At 48.1% G+C, this 21713-nt stretch overlaps 1 protein-coding gene across 5 annotated transcripts in view; it reads right to left on the bottom strand.

The window, feature by feature from the left end:
- Wdfy4 (WDFY family member 4) overlaps positions 1 to 21713 on the bottom strand; it is a 222821-nt gene that overhangs the window by 179167 nt on the left and 21941 nt on the right. For all 5 annotated transcript variants that reach the window (XM_050140691.1, XM_050140690.1, XM_050140692.1 and 2 more), the window contains 8 exons: positions 19560 to 19809; positions 11466 to 11580; positions 10495 to 10601; positions 9093 to 9227; positions 8022 to 8211; positions 5353 to 5542; positions 2764 to 2921; positions 836 to 1288 (listed from right to left, as the gene is read on the bottom strand). In XM_050140691.1, coding sequence (XP_049996648.1) covers positions 836 to 1288; positions 2764 to 2921; positions 5353 to 5542; positions 8022 to 8211; positions 9093 to 9227; positions 10495 to 10601; positions 11466 to 11580; positions 19560 to 19793 — 1582 coding nt within the window. In that variant the 5' untranslated portion in view covers positions 19794 to 19809. The remainder of the gene's footprint in view (positions 1 to 835; positions 1289 to 2763; positions 2922 to 5352; positions 5543 to 8021; positions 8212 to 9092; positions 9228 to 10494; positions 10602 to 11465; positions 11581 to 19559; positions 19810 to 21713) is intronic.

Below are 21713 nucleotides of genomic sequence, written 5' to 3'. Positions count from 1 at the left end.
ACACATTCCCAGAAGTCAATGGGCCTTCTGCAGCAACCACTCTCTGAGAAACATTGCCCTTGATGACAAGCCAAGCCCTGCTCTCTTGGTCTTCCCCTTACAGGCTACCCCTGGTGTCTAAGAGGGATGGCTGCCAGTTTATTGACTGAACTAAGAAGCAACTTGAGGGAATCTGGGACAGGTAGATGAAACACTAAATCTTTGATACCCAAACTGGGTCTCTTCATCCACCGCTGATTCCCACGGCTGGGACTTGCCAACAGAAATTGGAAGTTTACCTCCTATTTGGAAAATTGAAAATAACTAAATGAATGATAACAAGAAGAATTTATTTACTAGAGACAGAGTATGTAAGAATCAATAGGTCACATTTAAAAATACAAAGTAAGACTAGAAACATTAGCTCAAAGAAAGAAACTAAACCCCTCTGGGAATGGTTGTAACTCTGAGGTCAAATTGAACAGTGGATCTGTTGAAAGGCATTGTCTGTTCAGGGTGCCACAGGAGCACTGAAAGAGACTGTGTACCAACTGCCCTGTGAATGCCAAGGAAAGCAAGGGAGCTGATAACCTCATGCAGGAGGAAATTAAAGACAAGGAGGAACTATGATCTCCCCCAGTCAGTTTCAGGAGTTCCCTCAAAGTAGCATCCATCCCTCTCAACTCTACCAGGGAAGACCTGGAGACTGTCTGATCTTTGTGAAGTTACAAGTGCCAGAGTTCCTTTCTCTCTCCATCCCAGTGTGATGCACAGGCTCACATTCTCCATGGCACAGTAGGGTGGGTTGATCAGCAGACCCAGCCTGGCTAACAATGGTGTCAGTGCATCTACCCACCTGACTTCCTCATGATCTTGGCCTGCTTCCGGAGCTGGGCCAGCAGCAGGCCTAGCAGGCCTGAGTCCCGGAAGATGTCTGTGAAAAGCTGGTCACTGGCCGTGATTCTGAGGATGCTCTGCAGGGCCACAAGTGTACAGGGCTGCTCAGGACTCTCCTTGATCAGATGCTGCACTTTAGCCAGGATCTCGTGGGGCACGTAGAGAAGCTTGAATACCAGAGTCTCCATCAGCTGGAAAAAGTGCACCTGCACTGGGGGTGGCTTCAGGGGCACGAGCTCCACAAACTGTGAGATGGGCTGCAGGGTCCACTCCAGCAGGAAAAAATTCCGAGGGTTCCAGGCCCACATGGTCTTGATGGCCAACAGCACTTTGGTGCAAAGGACAGAGTCACTGGCTCTGTGGAAAACATTCTGCAGCACCTGGAAAGCCTGGAGATTCTTCACGGTCACCCCTGGAGACGGAAAAAAGAGACAGTTCTGCAAGTCAGCTCCCTTTCTATCTAGAAATACATGCATGTGTTCTCCTCGGGACATGGTATTTAAAATTTCATTTTTATAGTTCCAATGAGTACATGTCTAGAAAACCTACAAACTCCAGCTTGTGGTGGGGAAAGAGTTGCATCAGCATTTTGGAGACAGGTTAGCTGAGTGTTCCGGCTATGGCTGCTCTAAACCAAAAGGTGCCCCTGCAGGTCAGATACACAGGATCCCCAAGGGGCAGAAAAGAGAGGAAGCAGGAGTCTCATTAACTGCCCTGTCTTCAACTGCACAGTAAGGTAGAGATTCTGGGACCTACAGAGGTAGATAAAAACATGTGGTCAAAAGTAACTCAACCAGCTTCTTCTTATTTAAAATCAAAGGTAGATATTTCCACTGAACAAAGCTGGGCCAAGAAGTTTGGTTTCAATCAACTAGAATCAAATGTTGCTGGAAAGGACCTCACAGGGTCAGGTTCGCTTCTAGGTGGGTGAATGGATACACCTTCCTTAGCCCCTTGGCCCTTCCCCCATTTACTCTCTCTCTCCACCCCGGGACACCTGGTCCAAAGCCCCTTTCTGTCTTGGAGTTGCTAAAACTCAGGGTCTTCATTACCAATAGTCTCTGATCCTCTGTGTCTGCCCAAGCCCCCACCCAATGCCCTTCTCTGCCTGCTTCCTGCTGCACCAGTTCCCTCCTCTCGCAGTTTGTAACTTCCCGCCTCAGCGATCATCTCCAGACCCACCCGGCTGTTTCAGACCACCGTGTTTCTTCCCTGGTCAGTACTCTGTGCCATTAAACGCTTCCCTTCCCCTTCATCCTAGACAACCGGCAGTTTAGCCTTCAGAATTCCCTCACCAGCAGCTCTGTGCAGGGATTCCTGACTGACCCACTAGAGGTCAGGCGTGTACCGGTGCTTTCCATCCAGCAGCCTGTGTGTGATGTGTGCTTGCCGACACTAGCTGCTCACAACCAGCACCCAGTAGGATGCAGAGTACCTGTCACTCAGAAAACATCAGTGCACTTGCTGGCATCATCGATTCATGTTCAGCATCCCGGGAAGAGAGGTCACTGACTCTGAGCCCAGGTGGCTACTGCAGGTTATTAGTCTCCATTATACTAACAAATGGTCCAGGGTAAGTCACCCACGGGTAGGGCTGGAATCCAGAGGTTGCCTATGTTACTTGACAGGGCCTTTGCCTATGTTAAGCAATATTCCCCCCACTTGCCACACAAAATAAACTTCCTTGTACAAAGCCAAAATTACACAGCTGGAATGTAGATTGAGGGGATATTTATTATCCACAGGCCTGGGTCATGTCTCTGAAGGTCAAAGAAGCGTCAGACCATGCAACATCATTGACAGATGTAAATGAATCAGAAACACACAGGGCCCTGTCAAGGACACCACTCTGACCGCCCAGGTACTTAGAGATGCAAGAGGACTCACCAGAAGCCTCTTGATGGAACTTGAAGCCTTCAAGCTGGGGATAAGTGACACTGTCAAACACCTTCAGTTCTGAGCGCCCACAGGTGGTCAGCCACATCACCAGCTCCAGCAGCTCCTCGAGATGGGGTTCCACCTCACCCTGGGTCAGCCCGTCATACCTGCAGGACAAACAGAGTCAGCTCCTTGGACTTCCTGGATGGAGCAGCCATGTTTGTATGCAGTACTCCTTAGACAGGGAGAATTCAGAGAGAGCCCTGGATAAACATCACTCCATCTACAGTCTACCGTCTTTCACCCAGAGAAGTGGAACCAGACTCAGTTATATCTAGTTTATGTTATGGGTGTTTTGCCTGCATGCATGTATGTACACTGTGTGTGTGCCTGCAGAGACCAGAAGAGGACGCTGGAGCCCTGGAACAGAATTACTGATGGTCACAAGCCACCATGTAGGTGTTTGGAACTGAAACCAGATCTTCCACAAGAGCAAGGGTTCTTAATCATTTTGAGCCATCTCTCTGGCTGTAATACTTCCCTCTTCTTAGTGCTTTGCTCTCTAAAATCTCCATTGTTGTTAGTCAGCTGCAGCCTTAGAACATCAGCTGAAACTGGGGGTGTAGGTCAGTCGATAGGGTGCTGATCGAGCATCCACAGCACCCTGCATAAGACCAGTCATGGTTATGTATGTCTAGAATCCCAGGATTCAGAAGGTGGAGGCAGAAGGATCAGAAATTCAAGATCATCGTCGGTAGTACAGAGAGACTGAGATGAGCCTGAGCCATATGAGACCTTATCTAAGTAAAATAAAATAAAACTAACTTTAAAAGCACACACACACATCAATGAAGAATTCCAAAAATAGAAAAATTCATTCTTCAAATTAAATTTGTTGTAGTATGACTACATACAAATATTGTATTTTGCTATTAACTGTTGTTGTTGGCTTCTTACAGTGCCCAGTTTGCAAGTTTAACCTGATTATCAGTATGTAGGTGCAGGAGGAGACGTGCATGTGTCAGGTTCCATGGGATCCTTTGCTGCCGACATCCCCGGAGGTCCTCAGAGCATCCTTCCTGCCAGGAAGCAGAGATGCTACACGGAGGAACCTTCTGGAGATTAACCACAGTCCTGTGTAGAAAAAGGCTGCTTTCCACGGTGGATCCCCAAAAGGCATGAATTTAAGGGGCTCACAGAGCAGAGATCACCTCTGAAATGAAAGACTTGATGCTTCAAAGGAGGAAAAAGAAAACCCAGATGGCATGGGGAAGACGTGGACTTCTGTAACTTCTTCATGCCTAGCCTATGGCTGATGGCTGCTCCCATGTTTATATGGTGATGGCCAGGTGGTGCCTTGCTCTGCTCATGGGACAGGACCCCTGGAGTCTCTGTCCAGCTCTATCCTTTCTAGATCAGGAACATATGAAACATGGCTCCTGGGAAGGCAGTGAGCTTCCTCATTCTGGTTCTTCCTTCTGTCTTCTATAAGAAGCCTAGAAAAGGCTGCCCATGCAGTGAACAGAGGAAACATGTAGGAACTGCAATCCAGAGCACCACAATGGCCAAGGCAACTGACCATCAGCCAGACTGCTTACTGTGCCCTGTGACCAATACCCAAATGGAGACTACACTCAGGGCCTTCAAATCTCTCTCATCCAAATCCTCTTCAATGCTTGGATCTGTCATGAAGTCTGTAAAAGACATTGCTAAGGGCCACATTCACTGAGAACCTGGAAGAGCCCAACAGAGTATGCACAGCCTTGCTCTGAGGCATTTCCCCCAGCTTCAGTGGAAGAGCCTGTGCCACAATGGGGGGGAGGGTTCTTTTATTTCCATCATTTGTTCTTGCTAATACCTAGGTATTAGCACCCACCCCCTGAATACAACACAATGACCGGAGTGGAGAAGCTGATCCAGCCCCAGAAGCACAGTGTCTTTCCCAAAGTTCATGGGTCTGGGAGGGAAGACTTTCCCTTGGAAGTTGATCTCAGAAAGGACAAGCAGGGGGCAGGCCTTATGAAGTGACAAAAGGAAGGTAACTCCCTGAAATGCATTCTCAAGCGGGTACCTTCCCAGACTACTACGCTTGTCCTTCTGCTGGATTTGGGATGGTGGAGCAGAAGCATCCAAGGGACAACTTTATTGGATAGTTACCCATCAGCTCCTGACGATGGGCGGTGGAGCCAGGGGTGAGACATGGTTTTCCCACACGCAGTCCTCCAAACCCTGAGGTAGGGCAACTTGTAGTAGACCCCAGAAAGCTTCTGAGAAAAGCATAGAGGCACATGAGCTCTAAGAGGTGGAAGCCAGGCCAGTGACACGCGTACTGTGTGCCATGCAACAGACTTACTGAAGTGGTGATTATTGTTGCTCATTGATTCCCTTAAAGAAGTGGTTCCCACATCTGTCTGCGTGTTGAGTTACTGCTGCCCAGAGAGAATGTTTCTAGCCATGCTCTTTGAAGCCTTGAATTTCATAAGACACACTTAGACACTCTTGCTGCTGTCTGTCTTCCCCAAAGGAGTGGGACGATTCTGAGCACCACAGCTTGACTAGTCAAGCTTCTCCCAGCTCTCACCAGGCCCAGCCACTTACCGCAACAGTACCTTGAGTAGCAGAGGGTAGCCCTCCCCGTTCTCAAACTCCAGAAGCAGCGCAGAGGAGATGGGGTAGGAGTCTTTCACGAAATTCAGGATGAGGCTTACTGCCTGGCTCGCCTCGGGTGCGGGGAGCGTGTCAGCCAACTTGGAGAGGTTCTGAACTGAGAGCCTGACACAGTCAGCAGCTGTGGGAGGGAAGCACAACCCTGCTGAGCTAGGAAGCCGAAGGGCAGGCTGCTGCCCCCTCACCACCATCCACCTCCACTCCAACTTGTAAGGCAAGACTTGAGTGAGAATAATTGAGAATGTTTTCTACAACCTCTTGTATTCAAGAAGAGGTTCCCTCCCTGTGGAAGGTGCCCTCCTGGGAGCCACCGACACTGGGGTATTAGAAGCAGACTCTTAGCTCCTCCTTCCTAGAATATGAGAGTTCTAGTCCCTAGATAAGAGATGCCCTATAAGACTAGAGCAGAGAGGAAGGCTTCAAAAAGCAACATGGAGACACCATGGGGTGCTGAGCAAAAATCAGCTAGATGAGAAATCCCAGGAAGGGGCAGCAGATGAGTGAGGAGGTGGAGGGCCTCAGAGGGAATGTTCCGGAACTCAAGAAGCCAGGGCATTCAAGCAGAAGTGTGAGGGGTGGGGAAAGAGGGAGGTGGGGTCCACTCGTGAGGAGCCTGCTATTGACTCTGTTGGTTGCCTGGAGTAGTGGGAAGGCAGAAGAGGGATGTCCTCAGAGTGGCATTTGCACTGAGTGGAGACTCTCCTAAGTAGCAGGCAAGTCACAAAAGTGGAACTGAGAGGATGCAGGATCAGACAGACCATCCGCTGTAAGGACTCAGAAAAGCCGGAAGTGGAACCTTTGGCAAGAGAGGACCCAAGCGTACTGATGATGTAGTGACCACCAGCCTCCCTTCCTAAGCACCTTCTAGCCCACAGCCCATGGCAATTACCAGGCCTATAAGAAGGTTCTGGGATGAGAATATGAGCAAAGAGGTCAAGACCATGATGGGTTCATCCATTGAAGCAGTTTACCCGAGCTAATGGGAGCTCACCAACTCCAGCTGGACTGGGAATGAACCAGCATAGGACCAAACTAGTCCCTCTGAATGTGGTTGACAGCTGTATGGTTGAGGCAGACTGAGGGGCCACTGGCAGTGGCACTGAGATTTGTCTCTGCTGCAGGTACTGGCTTTTTGGGATCCTATTCTCTTTGGATGTATACCTTGCTCAGCCTGGATGTAGTGAGGAGGGCCTTGGACCTTCCACAGGACAGGGTGCCTTGCCCTCTCTTAGGATTAGAGGTGGGTGGGGTAGGAGGGTGTGTGGAGGGAATGGGAGGAGGGAAGGGAGTGAGAATTTGGATTGGTATTTTAAAAAAAATCCAATAAAAAAATTTCCTCCAGGGAAGGAAGCTTTGTGAGGCCTTGGCAAGAGTAGCAGAGGGTAGCAGTCCCTGCCTGCGGCCTTTCCCCAGCCACTCAGCCTCTAGCTGCCACGAGGATAAAGGAAACCGAAATGTCAAGGCATGACTCAGCTTCAACTATAGGCCTAGGCTGAGCTAGCGGGAGGCTTCTAACCCCATGGAACTGGCTTAGTCAGAGAAAAGGCCGATGGGCATTCTTCATTCTAACCAGCAGATGTCCCTTGTCACAGAAAGAGGAACAGATCAGAGCACTGATTTGGGAGCATGCAGGTGATATTAGCAGCTCAGAAACCCAGCTTGTTCCCAAAGAGCCCATTCTCTGGGATCAGCCCACGTAAAGAAGTGTTGTGTTCCAAGATGACTGCTGTGCTCATCTGGGAAAACTGAGAAGATGTTGGGCAGAGGGTGGGAGGTGAGCAGAGATGAACGCGAGCTTCTCTCGGCATGTGCTCCTTCGAGCTGGGTTTAGAAGGCTTTCTTCTAGACCAAGCACCTCTCCTGAGACTTGTGTGCTGTCTCAGAAGTCTCCATGCTTATCTGGAGTGTTACCTGGCTCCTGCAGAGGCAGTGGGTGCTAAGGAAGGCCCCTGAGAGAGCTAAGAGATTGACAGCAACATTTCATCTCTAATAAAACCCCCAGGGATGCGTGTGATGCTGAGGTCAGTATCCAGGTGCTGTCTAGGCACTGTGGGCATATCAACCCACTGAAAATCAGAACACAAGCAGTCAGCAATATCCTACTGCCCGTCTGAGAGATAAGACAAATAGGATACCCCTGTGGTTACAGCCCTGAGATCGTTCACTGGAGTTCACAGCCTGGCTGTGGTGCCAATCACCAGCCTTCACCCCAGTACGCTCCCTAACACAGGCACTAAGGTGCAGGAATCAGATGTCTCCGCGTTTAACAACAGAATTTGTCAAGTTCTTCTGCCACTCCTGAGCTTCACTTTCACGGTGCCAATACCTACCTCCAAGGGACTAACAATATAAGGAACATGCAGGACCTGAGTGCTCTCTGTGTGGGTGAACATATGTGGTAAACGAGGCCCCCTTTCCTCCCTCCTCCAGTGCAGCCTCAAGAGGAGCTACGCACATATTTTCCCAAATGGAGCCATATAAAGTGGGGTCATGTACTGGGTACATGCAAAAAGGGCCGGGGAGGGGGACTGGAGCTTTGCTCTGAGTTGCAGGAACCCCTTGAGTGACCCACAGCCCACACCTGGTCTCCAGAAACCTACTTCGCAGATACTGGATGACGCTCGGGCTCTGAGCCTTGGAGATCGCCCTCAGCACACAGAAGGTGGGCTCCTTCCAGAAGTAGCAGCTGTGTTCCCGCAGACAGGTGGTAGCAATCAGCAGAGACTGGAGCTCGCTTCCTGAGAGAAGTCCCTCCAGACCCTGCGACTCGCTGCAAATGTTCAACAACATCTGGGGGGGGGGGGGATACGAAGTGAGGAATCTGGTTAGGACAGGCGCTCCTATGGCAGCTTGCTCCCCCCTCCCCCGCTTCTCTGGAGCCTTGACAGCCATGCCTCAGCAGAAGGCACTGAAGAGTGTCCACGACCACCCTCTGGCCCAGCCAGGACTGTTCACACCGTCAGCTAGGAAAGGGATGTCCTTTCTGCTTACAAAAAGAACTTCCTGTAAAACATATCCTTCTTAAACATATCGAGAGGTCACATAGGATGACTGACGTGTACAGTCTAGGCCTGTGCACCTGTACTCAATGGTATTCACACAGTGAGAGGTCACACTGGGAGACTGATGTGGACAGTCTAGGCCTGTGCACCTGTACTCTATGGTACTCAAACAGTGAGAGGTCACACTGGATGACTGATGTGGACAGTCTAGGCCTGTGCACCTGTACTCTGTGACGCTCACCCAGTGATAAATCATGGCACCTAGCGATTCACCTCTCAGAAGTGATGTAGCAAGTGCCGTGTGACTCCATTTTTAAAAATTTTGGGGAGGTGCAAAGAGAAGTGCTCCCGTATGCCAGGAAGGGGTGGAACTTGAGAGTGCAGGTGGAAGGGGAACTGGGGCAGTGAGGGGAACCACTTTGGGGGAGAATCCCACTCTTCATAGAGAGCACAGGGGAATGTGGATATTGATACATGGATGTCCTGAAGAGAACAAGGGAGAAAACCATCTTGCAGCCACCTGGATGTTGCATAGTGGAGATGCAGGAAGAGCAGAGCCTAGAGAGGACAAGACATTTGGAAGCTACGGTTGAGATGGGCAAAATCCAGGAGCCTGGCCCCAGCCAAGCAAGCTCAAGGCATGGGAAGGCCAGGGCCCTGCTCACTCACCTGCACAAACATCCTCTGCCCTTGAACATCACCCTCTAAGAGCTCATCCTTCTCCACGGGAAAAGCAAAGAAGAGGTACAGGCACTGCAGGAGCAGGGCTGGGAGCCCTGACCCGACCACTCTGCCCAGCGTCTCCTGCAAGGGAAGAGCACAGGTCATCCAAAGAGGAGGCAACTCTGGCATGCACCAATGTGAGGACATCTGTGGAGCTGTGGGGAAACCACTTCCCTTCTCTGCATCCCATGCCCTCAGTTGGGAAATGTAGGTGATCATGGGACCCATCTATGGGGACTGTTTGTTGAAAGATAATGCCCTCCCTCCGTTTACTGGAGCCCTGGTTGTTCTTGATTTCCTAGGGTGTCCCTGTCCTCCTAAAGTGTCCCTGTCCTCCTCAACAGCAAGCTTTTAGCTTCCCTCGCTGCTCCAGGGCTGTCTCTTTCTGTGGACATAAAGTTCCCACTTAGACTGCAGACAGTCCCTGCCCAGGACAAACACTGAGTGCAAGTCATGGGCTCCCTTGCAGTTGGCATTTATGATAAGGCTGTGAGCCTGTCCCAGACAGCCATGACAGGTTACGCCACCCCAGTTCCACCCAAACATCCAAATACCTACCTGCTACTTCATGCTGAGGGCCGCTGCACCCCAGGTCCCTTGCCATAGCCCCTACAGGATACTCATTCCCACTACCTCTGTACATCGCTTGGCCTGTCCTGCAAGGGTCCATGGTCATTTCTTCTGATGACCACAACTGCCAGTGTCCCTGAGAGGGAACTAGCCGCGCATCCACTAACCACCCGAGAGGAAGCCTGCGACACCCACTTCCGTGGTGAGAGGTTACAGTCACAGCCAGCACAGGGCACAGCACACTCAGGACAAGGGTCAAGGGGGGACCTCACTCCCATTGGACCAATTGAGAAGCAACATGCAGCCCAGATCAGGAGCTCTAGGGATGCCGGACAGGAGTCTTCATGCAGGAAGCATGCCTTCTTCATGCATCTCTGTAACCCAACTCAGGGTCCTTGAGAAGACCAGTTGGCACCCTGCCTGGGACACACCCAGCCTGGCCTTTATGGATAAAGTCAGCTATAAATGTTCTCGCACTGACTCTAGGAGAGAGGCATGACTAACCCAACCTCTAAAATCAGAAGCAACAACACAAGCAAGTAGAAGACGTGGACTAATTCACTTGTGGTTATACACCGCTCGTCCATTGAGAAGGCGGGGCCCAAGCCTGAACCTCAGGTCCTGAAATCCATGTGTGACATCAGAAAGGGAGAAGGGAGCTGAATATAATGAGTCACTATATGGAAGGGGACCATTCATTACCCTGTGCTGGACCTTAATTCTCTCTGTCCACAGCTAAGGGGCACTGAGGACCCCTGGGCAAAAGCCTGGAACTCACCAAGTCGGTCCCCGTGAGCACATACACCGACTTTAGGAGCAGGTAGCCATCCTGATCCACGTCCCCCTTCCACCTCAGTAGCTGTCCAACTGCAGCCCGGGCTTGCTCTGCAAGATGTCAAAAGCTGATTGGTGAAGCATCCTGCCCACCCAGCTTCCAGGACCTCCTCTTTCCCCCAAGAGGTGCTTATGTACTGCTGAAAAACAGAGTCCTTGTCCGAGCCTCAAGGCCACCTGAGTATGTCCCAAACTCCTCAAGATTAGTAACTTGGGGTGTGGGGGGGGGCTTTAGTACCCATAGTAGTCATCCATGGTTCTGTATTGCCAAATGGGTAATAACTAGCCCTTCACACTGGACCCCTACAACCCAGACTTCTCACCTCACTTCTTGATTCGCCCAACAACTTATACCACTGACAACCCAGTAACCCACGCCATGCTCAAGCTTCTTTCTACCTTACATTCCAACCCTCAGCTCACAGACCCTGTGGCACCCCCACCAGCCTCCAAGGGCTGGCTCACATGATTGGAAGATCACTAATCAGGCACCCCCCCCCAAAAAAAGGATGCATTCTCTAGCCTCAGCATTTTACCAGACCAAGCTTTCCACTGAACACATGGGTCCTCCTCTGAAGCCAGGAAATCTTCCCAGAGATCCAGTGTGTGTTTGTGTGTCTGTGTGATATGAATGCAGCATTGGCGTGAGTGAAGTATTCATGTTTAGTGTCTCTGTGTGTGGTGTGCAGAATTATGCAATGTGTACAGTGTGCTGTGTGTGGCTGTGAACATCTCTGTGCTAAGTATTTGTGTTTTGTGTCTCTGCACGCAGGTGTAGTGACCATGTGTGTCTGTGCAGATGTAGTGTCTGTGTGTGTGAAGAGAGAGAGCTCTGGGGGTCGGGTGGGTCTGCAGTCAACTCTGTTCTCCATCCTGCACAACTTTATGCACATCCTACACCACCTCTCCTCTTACCTGCAGGCTTTCCCGCAAGTGCCTGCTGTATTTCTTGGGCGAGTTGGTCGGACACATCTTCTGCCAGCCTCTGGAGACTACGAAAGCAGATGATGCCCACGGAGTGTTCCCAGGCCTGAAAGGCAGCAGACAGACTCCAATTAGAGGGAGCCATGCAACGAGCTGTGCGTGAAAGTCACCTGGCCTGCCTCCAGCCAGCCAAAGGCTCCCGCTTTCAGTCCCAGGTGTATCCAAAATGCTCCCCATCATCCACTGTGATGGTTAGTCTTGGTTGTCACTTGGCAAGATCTGGAATCATCATGGCAGCTCACCTCTGCATTTCTTGAGGGATTTGCTACTTTAGTTTAACTGAAGTGGGGAGAACATGCATATGAGCATCAGCTCTCAGTGTACTCGACCTAGACTGAATAAGAAAGAGGTCAACAAGCAGCGAAGAGAGGAACGCTGTTGCTTAGCTCCCTTTTTCCTTCTTATTCATCCACCCGTAAGGAACGCTAACTAAACTCGCAGCCTCGCCAAGCTGGACTTGAGTAGGAATTGATTATTTCTGCATCCTATTTGGAGTGAGAAAACATTTCACTCACACATCTTCAGAAAAGTTTGCCCAATAAGTGGTTCTTCAGGTTTCCTTCCTCGCCCTCCCTCACCCAGTCATTGTTTTATCACACTGATTTTCTTCTCAGGCAGGGTGTGGGTTCTGCTACTATAACAAAATGCCTGAGTTTTACCTCAAAGCAGGGTTTATTAAACCCATAGTGAAGTTTGGAAGGCCAGGACTATGTGGTTTCATCTGTCTGGACTGTGGTGAGGGCCACTCCTCTGTGACAAAGCACAGCAGAAAAGTAGAAATAGCAAAAGCACATGCAGAAGCACCTGCAGAAGGGACCAAGACATGGTGACGTTGTTTTCTAACAACTTACTCTTTTTTAATAGTTTACTTAACTTTCTCTTATGTGAATTGATGTAAAGTTGTCAGATCCCCTGGAACGAAGTGGCAGACAGTTGTGAGCTGCCATGTGGGTGCTGGGAATTGCAGCTGGGGTCTTCTGGAAGAGCAGCCAGTGCTCTTAACTGCTGAGCCATCTCTCCAGCCCCTCTACCACTTACTCTTGTGAGAAGCCACTTCAAGAGACCAGCATTAATTCCTCCTCACTGGCTTCTGGGTCCCACTCTGAAAGGATCCTCCCCTGGGTCCAAGTTTCCAACAGCTGAGCCCCTGGACCTCAAACCTGACCTCAAACCTTGTCCCAACTCCAGCATACAGTTTTCAAATCTTGTGCATGTCAGGTTCAGTCACTCAGCTAAACTCTAAAAGGTGGTATCGCAGGCTATCGCGCGGCCTTCGGTTTAGTGCTGTATGACGTTATTACCTCCTCCAGCTGAGAGATGTCTTCATGGGTTCATGCATTTAAATACTTGGTCACTGGATGGTAGTGCTCTTTGGGGGCTTGGGTATAGAACCTTTAGGGAGTACAGCCTTGCTGGAGAAAGTACATTGCATGGACAGGACTTTGAGGGTTCCTAGTCTCACCCCACTTCCTGCTTGCTCTCTCTGCTTCCTGTGTGCAGGGAAAGGAAGGCGTGGCGACAGGCGGGCACAGTAACTGGAACCAGAAACTGAGCAATCCCGTCTCAACTGCGCAACTGCACGCACGCTGTGTCCAACAGCTGTCAGCATTCTGTTCTGGCTGAGCTCGAGAGCACTGTTGGGTCTCCCGTTTACAATCCTTTGTCAGTTAGGTCAACATTTACAGAACAGAGAATTTAAAATACAACACCAAAACTTCAGACTTCATGCAACATTTAGCCCAAAACGTAGCATATGAATCCTCAGCACCTAGTATATAAGAAATGAAACAAATCCTGTGGTCACACCATAGACCCCATTCTTGCAAATGTATGGGGACAGTGTATGTGTAGTTGAGACATGATTGCTCAGATTGTTGCTATGTTACTATGCCTGCCTGTTACCATGCCTCCCCTGCCATGATGACACTCTAGTTCCTTGGAACCTTAAGCCAAAATGCACCCAGCTATAAGTTGCTCATCATGGTGTTCTATCACAGGAACAGAAACGTTACTGACACAGCTGCCATATGCACACCATGGGCTCTGTGGGAGTTCACTGGCTTCTCCACACCCAGCCCTCCTGGCCGTCCTCGTTACTGTCATCTAGCAAAAGAAATGTTGCTTGTCTCAAGTTCAGATTGTGGCGTGCAGAAGTGTTTTTTTCTGCTTCTTACACCGCAGACTCATCAGCAACTGAAAGGGACCCACACTCTAGAGAACCCCAGGTCCACTCCTAGACATATTTCCCAGAGAAATGTTGGCGTTGGACACGAACTACTTCTGCAGCTTTGTGTGTGATTGGAGAGAATTGGAGAAAAACCTTGCTATGAGTAATAAGACGGTGGGTGAATACATTGTGGAATGTTTATATAATAGGTCACAGAAAGTCCTGAAAATATTAGACTTGATGCATTCGCACGGATAAACACCAGCAATGTAATGTTTTGAGAACCAATTATACAAGTTCATCACGGTAGGCATCTTCAGAACCTGCTGGATTTGGGCTTCATTTCCCATATGCTAGGTGGTAAAAATTTGTGCGCGATCTTGTGAGCTAAATATTGTACGGGGTCTGAATTTTTAGTTTTGTATTTTAAATTTTCTATTCTATGCATGCCGACCTAACTGACAAAGGAGGTAAACAGGAGATAAGATGGCACTTTAGACCTCTGATAAAACAACGAAACTGCTATTGACTGTTGGACACAGTATGTGTTCAGCAAATACTTGACAAGCAGAGAAAATGATTATAATAACTGTAATGCACAATAACAATGAGGGCCAGATACATAATACGATGGTCCTATTTCCACTGATCTTCACACCAGCCTTTGGTGTCGGCACTGCCTTTAATGCCACTCTGCAGAAATGGAGTGGTCTGGTTAGTGCCTGAGAAGAAAGCCTGGATGAGAAATTTTCTAATCAAGTTTGTCTGGGTGCGCTTCTATGGGGATTTGCTTTGGTTCTTAATTGATATAGCAAGACTCAGCCCAATTAGATAAAGTAAGATTAAGATTAGATAAAGTTAAGTGCAATCAGGCCGACAGTGTGAGTGCATTGGTTTTTCTCTGACCTTGACAATAGAGGCAGAGGAGACTAAGTTGTTTGAGTTCATGCCTTGACTTCCCCTCAGTGATGGACAGTACCCTGGAATTACGGGTCAAATAAACCCCCTTTCCCCTATGTTGCTTTATAATCAGGGTTTTTTTGTCATAGCAACAGAAAATGAACTAGAATCATGGGTGTGGGGGAAGGATTAAACAAAAGAATCAGTTAAGATGCCACCTTAAGAGTTCAGTTGTTTCTGCTGGGCAGGGTGGTCCACACCTGTGGTGCCCGCACTCATGGACTGAGGCACAAGTTCAAGGCCAGCCTGGGCTGCCTAATAAGACTGTCTCCTGAAGGGAAACAGAAAGAGGAAGAGCTGAATTATTTCACACACGGTGAGCCCAACCAAGTAGCTTTTTTATGTCCATGAACATGACAGCCACCACCTGGAAACCAAGGGTCCCTCAGACACGTGATCTCTAGGTGGAAAGTAGTGCTTCAGCTTGGAATGAGGTAGGCTACTACCCTTCCCCAGGAACACAAGCTGGGTGGTGCAAACTTTCAAATAAGCTCCTTACTTCCTCCCTGTACTCCCAAGCCTTCAAAGACCAATTTCCAGGCCATTGACTCTGGAGCCTGGATATTGTCTCGGGAGCAGTGGGACTCCTGGAGGCACGCGGCAATAAAGCAGATAGGGCCACTGTGATTTGAGCAGTAATTGTACTCAGAGCTGGGGCTCCCAAGGCACAGCTTCTTCCTGGGACTATGATGGGCGCTTTCTCCGGCTGCTTTAACTCTTTCCGGCCACCAGGGTGCCGTTTGATGCACAGAGTCAATCAGTCACTGAATGGTACCATGGAGACTCCAAAGAGTTAAAGCAACTTCCAAAAGGCCCTAATTTTTTCCCCAAACTGGGACTTGCATGCTGAGAGAATATTGCTCAATATTGAAAAAACAAAAAACTTTTATTTACTAACATTTTCTAGGCTGCACCATCATGCCTTGTGGCTGTCCCTTCTCTTTCCATGTAGGAAAGAAAACAGTGTTATGACCTCCAAAGGAGAATAAACAAAGACAAAGGTTCGTGAGGAGATAAGAGAAAAACCCCAGCTTCTGAGGACAAAAATAAAAACTGTGGCATGGTCCTGCCTGACCATGGTATCATTACTCTCACTGTGGTCTAGGAGGTTTGCCTCTCAGTTCCAGCCATTCCCAGGCTTTAGGTGGGGTTTTCTGCTTAGAGTGGGACCGAGAACACCTCCTGTCTAAATCAAAAACAAAAATAAAAGTGCTACAGGGAAGCTTCTGCTAAAGCGGCAGAACTGCAGGTCCCCCACGGTGAGAATGAGCCATGGCCAGTCTCCAAGGTAGGGCAGACTTGGGAGCGAGCCCAAGGGTAGATTCAGGAGTGAGTTCAAGGTTGGGCAAACTCAGGAGTGAGTTCAAGGTAGAATAGGCTCAGGAGTGAACCAGGAGACAATGACTCTCTGTGTCCCTCTGGAAATCACACTAGAGAAATAATTGTTAGTTAACCCTTCTATTATATTCAGCGTTACTTAACTTTCTTAAATTACCAGTAGATTTACTTTGTAATTGACCACATTCAATGAAACAAACTCCATCAGCTCAGTAGTTAGCTATAAACTTGGGTATACCACTCTCACACACGCACATACACACTCATTCACACACTCATTTACATACACTCATTCACACACGCATGAACATACACTCATGTACGCGTGCCCGCGCGCGCACACACACACACACAGGGAGGGGGAGATGAATGAGGGAGAATGAGCACGTCCCTGTGCACATGGCTCTCTACTCAGGACTGTATGACCTTCTTACTACTCATCAGAAACACACAGGGAGTGAGTGAGTATCCCAGCATTCCCAGGGACAAGAAGTAGACACATGAGTTTCCTGAGCCCTGTGCCTAGAAATGTTTTTCTTCCCTATTCTTTTAGCCAAGCCACCAAAACCTACCTAGATTCAAGAAGAAGGTTGTGGTAAAATCAGAGACGTGGAGCCAGTCCCAATAGACACACCTATGATAGAGTTCCCACACCTAAGGCTAAGGGATCACGAGGAAGAGGGGCCAGAAAGACAGTGAGAGCCAGAGGGTCGGGGAGTTTGCTGTAAGATGGTCTCTTCTGAGACTGTTGGAAGCTGTACTCACACAATCTCATCAACATGACTCTCCAAACATGAGATAAAGACGTACACAGCAATACATACACTGTGTACACAGAGAAAAGCCCAAGAGGCCTGTAAGCATGACGTCTATGGGTATATAATCCTATACAATGACCTACAGGCAACAAAAGAGTGCTGAGACCAAAAGAAATAGTCTTCCCCAAGAATCACACACCAATTATTATCCAATCCCTAATGGTCAACCTGGAAGTAATATTATATGAACTGAGCATGTTGTATTTATGTATTTCGAAATGTGTGTGTGTTTGTAATTTCTAAAGTGGAACATCAAAGCTTTTGCTGAAACAAAAAAATGGTGTGTGTGCGTGCGTGTGTGGTGTTAAACAACAATTAATGAGAAAGAAGTCATAAATTTAAAAGAAAGCAAGGAAGGATATATGGGAGAGTATGGAGGAAGCAAAGAATAGGGGAAATGATAGAATCATATTAGAACCTCAAAAATTAGAAGAAATAAGTTTTACAGAAGAAACAGAGACCTCCCCTCTTCTATGGAGGAATGAGCCCATTGGCAGAACCCTAGCTCACCATATCCACACATCCCCCATTCTCCCATGTGCCTCCCCAGTTCCATACAGTGAAGGATTTTACAATTACTTCTGGGCTCTCTCTGCCTTGCTTTTTTTTCTCAAAGCACAAATTCTAAGAACAGTCTTCAACAGTGAGACCTATAGTGTTAGCTCTCCTGGTGCCTGTATCTTTGCAGGACCTGGCGTGCCTCCCATCTCCTGGAACAAGCTCAGCCAAAGGCTAGAAGCCAGCCAGCCAGCCATGCTTCCCCCAGACATACTTCTCCTTCCAGCCTGAGACCCTGTGATGGGAAAAGTGCTCATCAATCAAAGCCACTGTTGCCTGGACAGCAGTCCTGATAACACTGCCCTATGTGCGGCAGAAGTCACTGGCCCTGTGCTGTTTCCTATGTGATGCAATGGCACCTCTTCCCTGCCTGCCACGCCCTGGAGTCAGCTGCCCAAATGTCATGTGTGCAGGGAAGGACAATCATTTTGTCACCAAGGGAAAAGTAAGATCCCAGCCAGGCAGTCCTTGCACCGTGAGTCACTGGTCAGGGAAAGGGAAAGCAGACAGGCCCGTCCTACAGACTCATGCACTGAGCAAGGGAACCCAGAGGTTAGCAATGCTGCCTTCAGGCAGCCTTTCCAGTTCAGTTCTGCTCCCACCACTTAACTGGATAACCTTGGGCAGGTTTCTCAACATCTGTAGACTCCCTCCCAGAGTTGGCATAGAACCTGTAAACCCCTAGCCCAGTGGCCCGGTCAGATACAATGGTGGTGAGTGCTGTCTAGGTCTCATTGATGACAGTGTGTGTTTAGTTGACATCACAACACTGGTCTGAAGGTCTTACTTCTGCCCCCTGCTAAGTGTTTGAACTTGGGCTATCACTCTACTTCAGGTGTTTCTAATAATAGATTAGTAAATCCTGGATTTACTGAGTTTGCATTCCAATAAACCCACTGTGAATGAATATATATCAAACACAGCTAACCTACTGAGCATGCTCAGCCTTGGCTGCTCAGCTGTCATGCCTAGGCTAACTAGGAGCTGGGATTCACTGCGGAAGTCCAGGAGAGAGAGAGAGAGAGAGAGAGAGAGAGAGAGAGAGAGAGAGAGAGAGAGAGAGAGAGAGAGAGAGATCATACCACACCCTACCCATGGACGATCAAGATCTTAAATCTAAAATTCAATTTCAGCTGACCACACTTTTCACATAAAGTTGAAACATCATAAATCAAACCATGGTAAGTCGGTGAGCATCTTCATATAATTTTGGTAGTGCTAGTTAAAGACAGAACAAGATAATATTAAAAAAGAAAGATAAAGAGCAGGGGAAGAGTGACCCTAGATCAGGATGGAGACACTGTTGGTTTTGGTTGTCTGAGACCTCTTCTTTCTGTGCCCCTCATATAAGCCCCTGTCAGAATTCTGTACTCCTCGGATTCCCATAGGCCTTCTGCTACTAAAATGGTAACCAAAATCTTGCATGGGTCAGTGACTCTTCTGCCATTCTCAAGAGTCCCTGGGCTAAAGCATGTCTAACTGCTAACCTTCTTCCAAGCTTAACTCCACAAGGCTCTCGCCCCTTCAGTGTCAATCTGACTGACAAAGAAGTCCAGCTGGGCGTGACCTCACACCTCAGAAAATACTCCTTTCCAAGCAGGAGCAGCTCAGACTCACGTGTGTTCAATGCCTTCATTCAAAGAACATTCTAGATCACCTTATTTTTCACCGGGCAAAACATTAAGAGTCAAGTTTAGACATTTCATCTCCATCAACTAAAGCCATCCAGGGCTTTTTATATACACTCAGGAGTTTCAACTATCTGGTTACTGGTATTATATCTACCAATATATTTTTAAAATAATTGGAGAAGTGATTTCCATATTGCTCATAAGCCATGACAGCTCATAAACGAACTAAGACAAGCCTTCTCCGGACTCATCAGAGATCCTTGTGCTGCTACCCAAACCCCCTCAAGTGTCCTCAAAGCACTGTATCAGGGTATAGTGGCAAAGACCAGCAAGGTCCCCATGCTAACAGTGGCATGTGTTTCCAGATAGCTAGAAATGGGGCTTCCGCACAATCTCGCCAGACACAAAAGGCAAATGGCTGAAAAGCACAGCTTACTAAACACTCAGTCGTGACCGTTGGCTGGTAAGTGTATCACAGCCCCACAATGTGCCCCCCAAATAGCTAGAGTCCTTATGGGCCAAATAAAAATGAAATGAAATTTGAGGTTCTGACCTTTAGGAACAAGGGGAGCAGGCTCAGCAGGTTCTTCCGACGTTCTTCTGGGTTCTTGTGCGTCAGCTGCTGGTATTCCAGAAATTTCTTTTCAAGTGTATCCCAGAGGGCAGTGGGACCAGGACACTGTCCTTCTAGTGGGAAATCAGGCTTCATAGCAGGGGACTGGCCTTCATTTTGGAAACCTGGATCTTCAGGTCTGTCCTCGGCCTTTGAGAGATCTTCAGCCTCCATCTTCGGCAAAGCAGATCTGAATCCAGAACAAACAATTGAAAATGAAAAGTCCTACTACTTCCCTTCCTGAAGACTGACTGGGAGACAGGTCCAACATTACTCAGTTCAGCTTCTGGAAAAGTATCTGAAACCTACTACATTGAGGAAGCACTGCCCAGGAGATTCAGGTTTAGACACGACTAACACACACATAGTTCACAATACCAAGTGTCCCAGGCACTGGGCAGCCTTTACTGCACAGATTCTCATACAGTGACGCTGGGGGTGGGGGTGGGGGCTTCTGACACTCTCTGTGGTTACCTAAGGAAAGCCACTGGGCCAGAGGTGTAGAAGGAATACACATCAGGCTGACAAGGTGAAGCCTTATAGCTGCTCCCCTTCTAAGAGACTGTGAAAGCACAGGAGATATGCAAACTCTTGAGCTGTCTCTGTAAGGGAGAAGGGGCTTTAAAAACAAGTCTCGGGGGCTGGAGAGTGCTCACAGGTTAAGGCCACTTGTTGCTTTTGCACAGGCTACAGGTTTGATTCCCAGTACCCACATGGTAGCTCACAACCATTTGTAATTGCAGTTCAAGAGATCTTACACCCTCTTCTGTCCTCCGTGGGCATGAGGCACACATGTGATGCACACATACACACACACAGACAAGATTCTCGTGCATATAAAATAAGATAAAAACATCTTTAAAAACATTTAAGTCTTGGGTGCCTTTAAAATTTTAACTAAGATATAATTCATACAACACACAATTCACTTACTAACTTTTCTAAGTTACAGACATATATGTTACAAGTATATACAATTGGCATAAATGTATGTATCTATAAAGAGATGACATATTAACAATTTTGAAGCATTTAAGTGACGTAAGTAGAGCTAAGGATGGCCTGATGCACCCTCCTGTGATCCCAGAACTTGGGAAGGTGAGGAAGGAGGATTACAAACTCAAAGCAAGCCTGAGTTGTGTAATGAATTACACGGAAGACTAGTACGTTGTAAGATCCTGCCTCAGACAGAGAGAGAGATCCAGGAAGAGAGAAAGAAAAGGAAATGTTCACAGTTGAACAACCATCACTATTAGCAATTCCTAAAACTTTTTTCTTGGCATGTAATCTATATCTAAATCATAGCTTCAACCACCTAAGTCCGAAAGGGTAGGTTCCCCATTCACTCTCAGCATTGTTTGCTTTGTAGTCAATATTCTTAGAAGACTGTGTCCTCAAAATGACCCTTGAAGCTCTGAGCATGCTGGGGTCTGTAAATATATACAGGGACAGTCTATGGAAGCCAGCACCACACAAGTCAGTAAACACAAGAACAAAGCCTTGAAGACGGTAGCTGCTATATCCAGGTCACCAGACAGCCGCCCCTTCCCCCACACACACACCAGAAGCTGCTTTTGTTTATGTCCTTGGCTTCACTGTTAAACATCTCAAATGAAATGTAAGCACAAACCAGGCTTGCTTATGGTCCATTTGTCTGAAGTGAAACATATTCCAAATAAAGACCAAAATATCTAGGTTGTCAGAATCCATCCTGAACTCGAACGCAGAGACATGCCTGTTACACTTGACTGCAGCGGGAGAAGGAAGGGAGACTAGATGTTGTCCCTGCATTACCTGGCAAAGCTAACCATCCCCCCCCACACACACACACACAACATTCTGAACTTGCTTAGGTACAAATCTGTGCATCCCCCGTCCTCTTCTGCCACATGTGTTTCCTACTCTCAGACGTCATTCCCAGAAATCATCTTTACTTGCTTTTTAATGGTTAAAAAAATTGTGATATATCCATGCAGTAGAATATTGCTAACCCACTTAAAACACAATGAACAAACTGATAAATATTAAGTATCAGTTATGCTGGATGAAAGAATCAGGACGCAGGACACCACAAATAAAAGATTTCATGTGTGT

The sequence above is a fragment of the Alexandromys fortis genome, unplaced genomic scaffold (assembly GCF_014885135.2).
Source record: "Alexandromys fortis isolate MF-2015 unplaced genomic scaffold, M_Fortis_MF-2015_v1.1 scaffold_46, whole genome shotgun sequence".
In the NCBI taxonomy this organism is placed as follows: Eukaryota; Metazoa; Chordata; class Mammalia; order Rodentia; family Cricetidae; genus Alexandromys; species Alexandromys fortis.
Note: the sequence above shows the minus strand (reverse complement) of the source record. Positions and strands in the feature narration are given on the sequence as shown.